Source organism: Pagrus major, chromosome 7 (genome assembly GCF_040436345.1).
Source record: "Pagrus major chromosome 7, Pma_NU_1.0".
Classification (NCBI taxonomy): Eukaryota; Metazoa; Chordata; class Actinopteri; order Spariformes; family Sparidae; genus Pagrus; species Pagrus major.
Window position 1 is genome coordinate 1,037,406 of NC_133221.1, and position 12,500 is coordinate 1,049,905.

General features: G+C 44.2%; 1 protein-coding gene across 3 annotated transcripts in view; it reads left to right on the forward strand.

Annotated features, from left to right (window-relative positions):
• gripap1 (GRIP1 associated protein 1) overlaps window positions 1-5,908 on the forward strand; it is a 35,358-nt gene extending 29,450 nt beyond the window's left edge. For all 3 annotated transcript variants that reach the window (XM_073470815.1, XM_073470816.1, XM_073470817.1), the window contains 2 exons: window positions 1,730-1,902; window positions 2,703-5,908. In XM_073470815.1, coding sequence (XP_073326916.1) covers window positions 1,730-1,902; window positions 2,703-2,783 — 254 coding nt within the window. In that variant the 3' untranslated portion in view covers window positions 2,784-5,908. The remainder of the gene's footprint in view (window positions 1-1,729; window positions 1,903-2,702) is intronic.
• The last annotated feature ends 6,592 nt before the right edge of the window (window positions 5,909-12,500 follow it).

Sequence of the window (12,500 nt, forward strand, 5' to 3'; positions counted from 1 at the left end):
TCTCCTCTCCTGTCTCCTCCCGTCTCCTCCTCACCTCTCCTCTCCTCCCCTCTCCTTTCTTGTCTCCTCCTCTCCTCTCCTGTCTCCTCTCCTCTCCTGTCTCCTCTCCTCTCCTCTCTTGTCTCCTCCTCTCCTCTCCTCTCCTCTCCTCTCCTCTCCTGTCTCCTCCTCTCCTCTCCTCTCCCCCTGTCTCCTCTCTCCTCTCCTCTCCTCTCTCCTCCTCTCTCCTCCTCTCCTCTCCTTTCCTGTCTCCTCTCCTCTCCTCTCCTCTCCTCTCCTCTCCTCTCCTCTCCTCTCCTCTCCTCTCCTGTCTCTTCTCCTCTCCTCTCCTCTCCTCTCCTCTCCTGTCCTCCTCTCCTCCCCTCCCCTCTCCTCTCCTCCCCTGTCTCTTCTCCTCTCCTCCTCTCCCCTCTCCTGTCTCCTCTCTCCTCTCCTCTCCTCCCCCTCTGTTGTCTGAAGGATAATGATCCTGTGGGTCAGTGGTTCCCTCAGTTTGTCTGTCAGGTTCTGTTCATCAGGATCTTGTTTACTCTGTGTGGCCAAAAGTATGTGGACAGCTGAACAGGTTGAGAACCTCCTTGAGGTCTGAGAGTGGATGAACTGTTTGGTCTTCCAGCTTCATGGAGTCGATCAGAAACCTCAGCCTGTCCAGTGAACACAGACGGAATCAGAGGGAGTCGGGTCAGACGTGTAGATCCAGTCTGTCGGTCCTGGTCGTCTGTGTTCAGGCAGTTTGTGTTTCTGCCATCTGTCGTCTCTTCAGGCTTCCAGCTGGACTCAAAACACTACATGGTTTTTATTTCTGTTGCCATCAGCCTCTGAAGCTCCTCATATTTAACTTGGACTGGATTTTATTAGACTGTTTTATCGTTTCTGTTTCTGTTCCAGTCGTGATGTTTCTCTGTGTGTGAGTCTGTGTGTGTGTGTCTGTGTGTGTGTCTCTGTGTGTGTGTGTGTCTCATCACGGCAAAATGTCCAGGAGACACTGTAGCAGCAGTTTGTGGTATTTTGTCAGGTGTTATAAAGTGCTGCAGGAATGAGTCCTAAAACCTGTAAATCAGTTAGCATGTTAGCATGTTAGCACTTCCTGTCCCCTCGTCTCAAAGTCTGAGTGTGTTGATGTGTTTCCAGTTAAATGAGTGAAATAAGGTGTGTTACAGGCTGAACATATAAACTCATCATTAATGTCCACAGTTTAATTATAAAGCTCTTCATGTGTTAAAAACGGTTAGCGGTTGCTAACAAGTGTCTGAATGAGGCTACAGAGGTTGTCGGGGACATTAAACGTCCTCACAGCGAACACGGAGACTCATCTGCTCACTAGTCCGTCTTTACAGGCCACTTTAGTTACACACTGTTCTGACTCTGACTTTACAACTCGTACATTGATCAGTTTATAGAAAACCTGGATAGTAATTGTGCAGTAAGACGCTCAGTGGTGGAGACGTTTAAGTCATGTGACCGTGATGTCGTCTGTTTGTAGCCTAGCATTAGCTTTTTACTGCTACACATTTAATTTACGCTTCAAACATCAGAGTGGAGTTCATCTGTGGAGATTATCTGGTGAACAGAACCTGGACGGATCAGAAACTTCACATTATTTTGTGTTTTAATACAATTCCAGATGAAGTGAATCAGCTGCAGGTGGATTCAGTGACAGCAGAGGAAATCAATCAGAAACAAGTGTTGTTATTGATTCTAGTAGAATGATCAGCTGTCGTCTCCTCAGATGTGTCGGGCGCTGCAGTCGGAGGTCACGGAGGCTCTCAGGGAGACCGAGGAGGTCTGGGTTCGGTCCTCAGAGATCTGGTGAAACCAGGAGACGAGAATCTGAGAGAGATGAACAAGAAGCTGCAGAACATGTTGGAGGAGCAGCTGACCAAGAACATGCACCTGCAGAAGGTAACACACACACACACACACACACACACACACTCTTAACTCCTGTTTGTTCCAGTTAAACGATGTATAAATTAATAAGCAGTCGTGTATTTCTAGTAAAGACGGAACAAGATATTTAAGTCTGTAAATTTAAATGTGTCGGTCGGACTGAAAAACATCGTCTGTGAGGAATCATGAAGGTTAATGTTCCAAATATTCTGCAGTGTAATCAGTCGATTGATCGTCAGGGAAATGATTTTCAGCTCTGAAATCTGAACATTAGTTAGCGCTGGCTATCAGAGCGCTGACGTCAGCTCACATCAGAGGACAACAATGAGATAAATGAAGTTCAGTCCAGCTCAGTTTTATGAGAGAACAACAGATTTCAGGTGAACGTCTGGAGGACGTTACTGTCAGAGAGCAGAACCTCTGGACTGCTCATTAGTATGCACATATGCAAATCACACTCTCCTGGCCCCTCCCACCAGGCCCCGCCCCTCCACACCAAAACAGTGAAAAAATACCAGCATCATAAAATCCAGTCTGAGAAAAATGAAGATCGTGAAAAATCTCAATGTAATAATTTAAGGTTGGCGTTTGATATTTCATGTCACTTGTTTTCAGACAGATGTGATGTTTGAGTTATCGATCTGTGACGACTCGTCAGATAAAAGTTGAAACGGTCTCACCTGAAGGCTCACTGATCTCCTCTGGAGCTTCTGATCAGGTCACATGGTCTTCATGAGTGGATGGAGGTGCCTGGTTGTCATGGAGACAAACATGATGTCATTTTTCTAACCAAACACCGTCTCTGTCTGCAGGACCTGGAGGTTTTGTCCCAGGAATTAGTCCGTCTCAGTAAAGAGAGCAGTCCTGGTGGCGGAGCGGCCGGGTCGGGATGAGACTATCGCCTGGTTCCATCCGTCCATTCCCTTCCTTCTCACTATAGATCACCTCAACTGGAAGATGTGGGCTGGGCTCAGACTAACACCTGGAAACAACATTTCGCTCTGCATTCATCAACCTAAGACCTGCTGTGGGCTCTGACTACTGACTGGAGCCCGATGATTTCAACCACCTCAGTCTGTCTGCTGGGCTGTGACTAAACTCTGGAATTTACCCTCTGTTGTGTTTTGGTGAAGGGACGATGAAGCGAGGAAGTTAGAGACGAGCAGAGGGAATGGAAAAGCTGTGCTCAGCTCATTTATGTTGCTGTTGAATGTACTGTAATTAGACTGCACCACTCAGATCCTCTGGCTACGACCTGGAAACACACATTATCACGGAGCGTCGGTGGTGTCTACTCGCTGGCCAAACTCACCTGTAAGAATCTGATGTCTGTCTGCTGGGTCCTGGCTACGTCCTGGAATACACATGCCTTGTACTTTAACAGAGTCATTTCATTGGTTGCTGTGTGCAGTAACTCTGTCGTGATCTGGCTACTTCCTGAGCTTCCTGTCTGCAACGTAATCACACTAACAACCTGGGACCTCTGTCTATTTCCTGGATTGCCTGAGTTGTGTCAGCGACTGTAACAAGTTTTTAGTTTGATTCTTTCGTCACCGTGGAAAAAGCTGTTTGTTTGGTTGTCATGGAGATGGTTTATTTCCTATCAGGCGATTACTAAATCATCTCCATGACGACTGAGCAGAGATCAGCTGTGGATGAAGGCCATGAGATTTAGCTGAAAGCCCCGTGTGGACGTTGTGTTATCAATAATACATTTTTATGTCAGAATAAACCGTCGTTGCTCCGGACGAGTTACAGTTCAGCTCCCAGTTTCTCAGAAAGCTAAACTGACACTTGTCTCCTGTTCATACTGACTGAAGTGTTTTCTTACACGAGGACACTGGAAGAGACGAGTTACACCAACGTCTGCTGACATCGGGCCTTTGTCTTTAACGTGCCGACTATCAGCAGCCGGGTGGACACGTTTTTTTTTTGCCTCCTCGTCAAACACGATGCTTTCACCCGTTGGGCCAGATTCATACTTAAACATATCACGTTAATATCTGACGACGTGCACAATTAATGCTCAGAACAGAAACAGGATACACGAGGCATCGCATGAACAAATGTGTTGCTGAAACGTTTAAATCCGTGTCCTTTGAGCAGCTCCAACATCGTACAGTCTGCGGAGCGTCTCAGGTCACATGGTCAGAGGCCTCTGTGTCAGGACCAGGCGGTACTGAGCATGTGCGACTCTCAACAGAGATGAGAAAGAAGCGAGATGTCTCACTCCTCAGCTACTTCCGCCATCGTCTTCTGGATGATGTAAACGATCTGCTGCTTTCTACCGTTTCCTGTTTCTTTTGCACGTTTGTGACGTAGAACGTGAAACTCGTCTCCTGGCAGTGGGAAGGAATCAAACACTTTCTTTAGGTGTAACTGCGTTTAAATAACCAACAAACTTTGGTGACTTTGGTAATGTTCGTGTAAAATCTAAAATCAGTCTTGTTGAAGGTCCAGATTATCTTCACGTGAACTTCAGGAGTCAGATTTTGTTTCAGAGTCGGTATCAACAGGAGACACAAAACCTTCAAGCTTCACGATATCAGCTCGACACGGAGCTTCTGAACGTTCAGGGTGACGTGATTGTTTTCTGTCGACTTTGTTTTGAAACTCAGCTGGTGTCGGCCGTGGCTACGTCATGGAGCACAAACGTACTGTACTCGTATGTTCTCTTTCATTTATCAACTGTTCGTACGTCGGGCCGTGGTTACTTCCTGGACTTGCATGTTTCTTCTCCAGTAGCTCGATGAAGACGGTCAGTCTGTTCTGCACTCATTCTGTTATTTATTACTTTTCATACACTCTGATGTAAAATGGATCATGGCTGGGACTATTTGCTGGATTCATAGTCCTCATCCATAAACTGTAATTAGGGCGTATTAATCAGAGGTTTAAAGAAACGTTCACCAATCTGTCGGTTATTTTGAAATTAAAAAAGTAAATGCATGAAAACTGGAGACAAGCTTCAGTCACATGATGATTATTAACGGCTGAATCTTTAACGTTCTGGTCAGAACGAGTCGACGAGCCGCTGCTTTATCATTTATTTGTCTTTTGGATGAACCGTGTGGAAACTGAGTCGTTAGTCCTCGCTGCCCTCCATCGTCCCGAGACTCTGATGTTGACCCTGTGAACAGAACCGATCGTCTGTCTCTTTGCTTTGGTTTATGATGATTCAGCTTTTTAATCTCCTGGGCCGTGTCTATATCTTGGATCACATGAACTGTAATTTATCTTGCACTGTTAGTTTTTGGTAACATTTCCATTCCTCCAACATGGTGCAGTAAAAACCGAGTTTATTCATCTGTCGGGCCGGGTCTACTTCCTGCTTTTATTATTTGGATGTATCTTCAAACCTGCTTCTGTTTTGTGAGTTTGTAAAAAAAAAAACAGTTTATCTTGACAGGAAGTCAGCTGAACACTTCCTGTCTGTTCTGCCTTGTTTCATGTCTTGGACTCTGACTACGTCCTGGATTGAATGTCTGCCACAGGCTGCTTCCAGTGACCGGGCTCTGACTATATCCTGGACATCATGCTTGTACCAGACTGTGTTTTTTGTTGCCTGTATATTCCTGCTTCATTTTTGTTTGTACACTGCAAGAAATATACACTTCAGTCTGATGTTAGGACTTTGAAATGTGAGGGAGAGAAACTCGACTTGTTTTCGCTGCAGCTTCACGTGTCCAAAGACTCGGGACAGGAAACGAGTCTCGTGTTGAACATCTTTTAAAACAAACATTACTGACATGGATTTAAAACGAGCCGGTCGAGCTGCACTGAAAACACACTGAAGCTTCTCTCTCAGCAGCTGACTGAGCGGGATCAGTCTACGTGCTGGGCAGCGACTCGGCCTGTTGCTTTGTTTTTGTTTGTAATGTTTAAATCTGTATATATACGCTGTGATATGACTTTAACTGTATGAAGAATCAACGGATCTATTTATGAGACTGATGATGATCATGACGCTAATTATTGTAACAACCTGAAAATATGATAAAATATTGTCTGAAGACGACGACGTGTCTGTTTTCTCTCTGCTCAACTTTAAACTGCAAATCAACAATGAGCATGCAGTGTATTCAGGAAGTATCCAGATCCCTTCACTTTTTCACACTTTTTCATGTTGTAGCTCTATTGTATTGTTTTAATTAATTTTCCACATTAATCTACATTAAATACCTCATAAAACAAAGATAAATGAGGATTTCAGAAAAACTCATCAGATCATCTTTATTAAATACATTTAGGATCTTTGGTTCTATTTTAATCTCTGCGGGCGGAAACATGTCGAGAAACGCAAGACAAGAAAAACGTCTTTCAGCTGAAGGAAAAAACGTTTCGTCTTTTCCTGTCGGGATCCGTCTATATCCTGGACCACATGTTTGAAGACAAGGCATGAAGTGTTTTAACACTTTAAATTAAGTTTTTCTAATTAACTCCATCAGGAAAAAGACTCCTGCAACATTTTGGTACTTAGACCCTCATCAGGTTATCTCAAGATAAGATAACCTGATGAAGGTCTAAGTACTGAAACGTTGTCATTAAACTTGATTTCAGGTGAAGTGGACAGTGAGCAGGAGTCTTTGTCCTGATTTTGTCGGCCTTCTACGCACCTGTCGATCTGAAGGTGAGCAAAAGCTGTACTTTCTAATGAAATCCCTAAAATCTGCTAAAAGTCTGGATCTTTTGTAACATTCGATCTGGTGGCGACGACACAAAGAACGAGTCACAGCCGCCAGACGGCTCAAAGTACTTCGTCTCTTTGAAATGAGTCTCACCTGCACGGCCGTGTCTATGTCCTGGAGTACATAAACGCTAATGTGCTGTTTTATACATTAATTTTAATCTTCCTTTGTTAACATTTGCATCAATTGCAGGCTTGTGTCTTTTTAAATGGTATTTTAAGCTCTTTTGGGGGATTTTAGTCCTCGTCATATTTTGTATTAATATTTCAATGAGAAATCTCAGTTTTTGTCTCTAGGTTCGATGTATACTCTCCTTTTCTTTTTCGTCGGAGGAGTTTAAAAGGTGTCAAAGATCTACCATGATTCTGTTGGGCTCGGTCTACGTCCTGGACTGTAAGCTTGAGGAGGAGACTCATCTCTGTTTTCACACTTTAAATAAACACTTAAAAGTTACAGTTTGAAATTAACTTATAAAATCTGCTAAAAAGTGAATGAAGTTTGGTTCATTTGAGACAACAGAAGAATGAAAACTTGATGTCTCTGATAAATATTACCTTCACGGCTGCGTCTATATCCTGGACTACACTAGTAGTGTTTTTCTTTATTGCACTTTCAGTTCTTTGTCTTGTTCAGACTGACGAAGACACATCTGGTGTCCTGCAGGGCTCGGTCTACCTCCTGACCGTCTCCATGGTGTTAATCTCTTCAACAGAAGTTTTCCAGCTCAAGTTGAATAAAGTTTGGATCTTTTGTTCAGGTGACAGACAGACACTCCCCTCCCTTCCCACAATCCTCTCTGTTATTGCAGGATCTTGTCTTCCTGCTCTCAGTAAAGTTTGGTGATGGAGGTCGAGTTCGGGCTCTCAGCGGGGAGACGCCGCTTCGCTCAGCACTAATTAGCTGTCCGGCACTTCCTGTCCCGCAGAGAGAGACAGATTAGAGAGGTGACCGCTCGCTGCTGACGGGGTCCGCCTTAACGAGATAGCGTCTGATTGGCCGGGGCAGAGGGTTAATTGAGGGGGAGGAAGTGATGAGCTCTTTAAAATGTGGTTTTAATTAAAGGAAACCTCAGAGGGAGGCTGGCTGTCTGACTGTCTGTCCGTCCGTCCGTCCAAAAACATGAAACTTTAATGTTTTTATGAGACACATTTTCAGCAGGTTCTTCTCTGTTTTTGTTTTCAAAACACTATCATCCACCCAGTTACCCATAATGCATCACTACACTGCATCGCTCTTTCTGTTATGAATTTTCGATCCTTGAAGGTTCATACAGGTTTGTATCTGTTGAACTTCCCTCGAGGTCAGAAAAAAGATTTCAAAGTTGCGCAAAACTGAATCAGAGAAACTCTACTGCACATGCTCAGTGGCTGCATGACCAGGAAGTAAACAGGAAGTAAAACACGGGAGCTAGAAGTTGTTGTTTGTGCGCGGCAGGCGAATAATTCTGTGTTCAGTGTCTCGTTCTGTAACGCATGTGTGGTTTGATCTTTCTAATCAGGTGCTGCTGGTACATCACACTGTACCTGTGCACAGGTACATCACACTGTACCTGTGCACAGGTTAGTAGTTTTCCAGATTTTGTGTGTGTGTGTGTGTGTGTGTGTGTGTGTGTTACCTTCTGACCATTTGTTTCCTCGGAGGTTTGGTCTCTCGTCTTCGTTCTGCTGCTCGGCGTTCTTCATCACTTCATCTTCATCTCTGAACAAACAAACGAGATCAGAGTCTTCATCCATCAGGAGTAAAAGACTTTTCCATCATCAGCCAACAGAGTGAAGCTGCGTTCACAGCTGACTGTGGTGCGTTTGATTTGTTCAAACTCTGATGACTCAACAGCCGGACAGTTTACCTACAGACTGTTTCAGCTTCTTCACTGGACTTAAACTGGAAACATGGACGTGTTGTCAAACTTCTGACCAGTCGTGTGTCACAGTTCAGTCAGCTTCAAAACAGCTTTTTTCCCTCTTTGCAGACTTCTGACGGCATGTCGGTAATGAAAGGAGAGAGGAGGAAACAGAGAAAGGAGAGGAGGGGTCAAAAGGAGGAGAGAGGAAAGAGGAGATGGTGAGAAAGGAGAGAAGGGGTGAGGAGAGATGAGAGGAGAACGAGGAGAAATGAAATGAGACCTGAGGGATGAGAGAGGACGGGAGGGTAAAGGGCAGGAGGTGAAGTGAAAGAAGAGATTAGAGGAGAAACGACAGAGAGGAGGTGAAACTGAAGCAGACTGGAGAGAAAATATGATGCAGGAGGAGGTGAAAGATGAGGAGGAAGGAAAGAAGAGGAAGATCATCTTCAAACAGGCCGATGGTTGGGCTGTTTGAGGGGAGCTGGTCATGAGGCCCATGAATCAAACATTGGGCCTCAGAGCCGGTACAGCCCATTATGAGCTGTAGTTTCCCCGGTAAACACCCCGACCTCTCCGGCCTCCTTCCCGGTCTTCTACTCTTGCTGCCAGAGTGTCTCTGGGCTGCTGGTCCTCTAACGAGCCCGGAGACACTGCAGCTGCGACAGTCTAAGAGGTCGGTGTGTTTACTGGGGAAACTACAGCTCACAGCATGCTGTAACAGCGCCACCCGCTGGCTGTTTGTTTCACAAACCAGGACGAAGAGACCAAGAAAATCTGTGTGAAGTTTTCGGAAGTAATACAACATCTTTGAATTATCAACACTTTCACATGAAAAAAAAAAATTCAACTACATTAACACTACCCAGAACTACATTAACACTACACAGAACTACATTTAAAACTAGTGGAGATGTGAATTTTTAAAAATGGGAGATTCCTTATTCTGGTAAAAAATGACTTCCTGTTATTAATTTGATTACTGTTACAACTATTGAAATCAATCAATGTTTCTTCAGGGTTTCTTGGCTGTTCAGGACAAGTTTCAACACAATCCTGTGAAAAACAAGTGATTGGTTCAGAATACAGAGAATCACAACTTCAACTTCAAAAAAAGTATTTGGAGTACAGCTGTAGGATTTTAAAAAGGTCGCGTGAATTTAATATAAGTGGGAGGTGAGTAAGTATGAAATGATTTATCAGGTAAACTACAGCGCAGGTAGACGCAGGCGGGTTAGCTACTCAGCCAAGTGAAACATTAGAGGTGTTTCTGTAACACGTTAATGGGACATTTAGTCTGAATGAAAGTCCTCACAAGTACAGAAGTACAGTCGTGTGTGAGGACAGGATGATGATGATGACGATGATGTAACAGGGCTCTCTAATCGCCACGGGAAACCAGGGGGTTGCCACGGTGATCCCCAAATGTCTGACAGAGAGAGAGAGAGAAAGAGAGAGAGAGAGAGAGAGAGAGAGAGAGAGAGAGAGAGAGAGAGGAGTTAAAAATTCACGAGTTTCTCCTGCAGCAGTCTGCTAAATATAGACTCTGTGTGTGTGTGTGTGTGTGTGTGTGTGTGTGTGTGTGTGATGACAGAATCCTGTTTTCGCAACAGAAACCAACAACACGTCTGAAAACACGCCGCCTGAAAGAAAACACTTTTTATTGTCGTATAAACGCGTCACCGAAGAACACAGTGAATGCATCACAAGAGAGAGAACAGTGAACGCACCGCCGGACATGACGGTATAAAGACACGGCCAGAGAAGGCAGCGAATGCATCGCCAGAGAGTAAACACAACAGCAGAGAGGACAGTAAACGCATCACGAGAGGCTCGTAAATGCCTCAACAAAGTTTCATCATCGTGAGAGAGAACAGTGAAGGCGTCACCAGAGGAGACAGTAAACGCATCACTAAACAGCAAAGTTCGAAGCTGGTCCACAGAGCAAATACTCTGTTTATTGAGCTGATGTAGTTAATCACCAACGCAAAACTGTTTCCCTTCACCACCGACACATCCCCGTGCTTTCAAAGTGTCTTCGTCTCCACAAGCTTGAAACAAGTACGCTAGCTAGCTATACTGAGGAAGCTAAGGTAAAGAAACACAGCTGCCTCCAACGTAACTGAGCATGTTTAAAGCCGCACGGTGAAGAAATTCAAAGTCAGAGTTTTAATATTTACCATATTAATGAGGTAATAATACAAACTGTCTCCATAACTGAATAAACAAGCTGTTCTCAGAGGAAAATAAGGTCCCACAACACTGTTTGAAGCTAGAGAGGTGGCAGGGTCAGCCACATATAAACAAAGTAAAACAGTATCAATTTGTGTTGTCCTTGAGTCCTACAGACTGCTCCTTTAATGGGAAAATAATGAACAGACATGGAGACGTAAGGTTTTTTCCCCCCACATGTCACAAACAACAACTCTTACAGCAGCTCTGAGGGGACAAACTACGTCATTGTGCCTTTTAAATCACAGTGATACGACAGTGAAGGTCTCAGGATGTCGGTGACTGGCAGACTTCAGCGATGGACGAGGCCCAACCCTGTTAGTGAGCAGAGAACAGAAACGCTGCAGCAAACGCAGCTCAGAGAGAAACAATAAGCACATTAGAGAGACAAAAACAGATAATGCATCACCAGCAAGGACAGTAAATGCATCGCTGGAGAAAGCACTTAGAGAAGACAAACACAACACAAAACAGGACTGTGAACGCATCACAGAAGAAGACAGCAAACATAAAGACAGTGAATGCATCGCCGTGATCTTTCTTCTGATGTTTTGTTGTTTATCAGACTGAAGCTCAACTTCACACTCTGCGCCTCAAACAGACCAACTTATGGCTGAGTGTACACAACACACACACACACACACACACACACACACACACACACACACACACACACACACACACACACACACACACACTGAGAGTGCAGTGTGGGCCCCCAGAGGCCTCAGTGTATTGATTGGACTCTCAGTGTGTGTAATGAGAGCTGCTGCGTTTGTTTTTAGCTTCAGAGTGGGAGGAGAGATGTGGCACTGCGGCAAGACACACACACACACATGCACGCACGCACACACACACACACACACATGCACGCACACACACACACACATGCACGCACACACACACACACACACACACAGGTACAATCAGAGATGTCCATGTCTTTATATAGACACACACTGAGCAGTGTAGGAGGCTGTAATTGAGAAGAAACAGCCTGAGGTCTGATTACAGCAACACTCCACACGTCTTCTTTCTTCTTTATGTGATTTGTCTTTTGTTCATTTCTTTTTTTCTGTCTTGATTTCATTAGTTTGTTCTTTAATTTCTCTCAATCTGTTTCTCGCTGTTCTGTTTGTTATTCCAGCAGCTTCAGACTCTTTCTTCTCCGTCCGAACGTTCAGACTGAAACATCTCAACATCTCTGAGATGGACTGTGATCAAATGTGCTTCAGACATGATTCATGTTGTGATGGACAGTTAAAGTCAGAGGAACACTACTGTTATTTTCTTGCAGTGTACGATAATGATAATAATGATAATAATAATAATAATAATACAGATATAGGTTGTTTGCACGTGACATCACGTCACCGTTAAGAACTGCAGACATGGGCAGGAGTTATTTCCGCTATGAAAATGTCAATGTTTTGTGTTCACGGCTGATCCAACCGGTCAAATCAGGAAAAAAACAAGAGCTAATTTCGAGTCGTGAAAGTATTGACACATAAAGTCAAGAAGTTTAAAAAACTCACACGATTAAAAACCTCCATCTAAAGTCTGGAGGACACGATCATTCTGCTACTTAACTTTATATATCTGGCTAAAATGTAAAGCAACACAGACCAGAGTGGTAACATTTCATACGACATCAGTCAGCAGAGCGTGTTCTGCAGCTAGCTGTGCAGTAGGAGCCTGCAGGACTTGTGATATTGATCTTCTCCCTGCCAGGCAAACCGGTCAGCCTCTGGGAAAAATCACTTTTTTCTGTAAAGTGTAGGGATCATATCCAACGTGTCCAGAAATGTTCTGATGATACCTGCTGTGTGCTGGTCCATCTAGGCTTATTA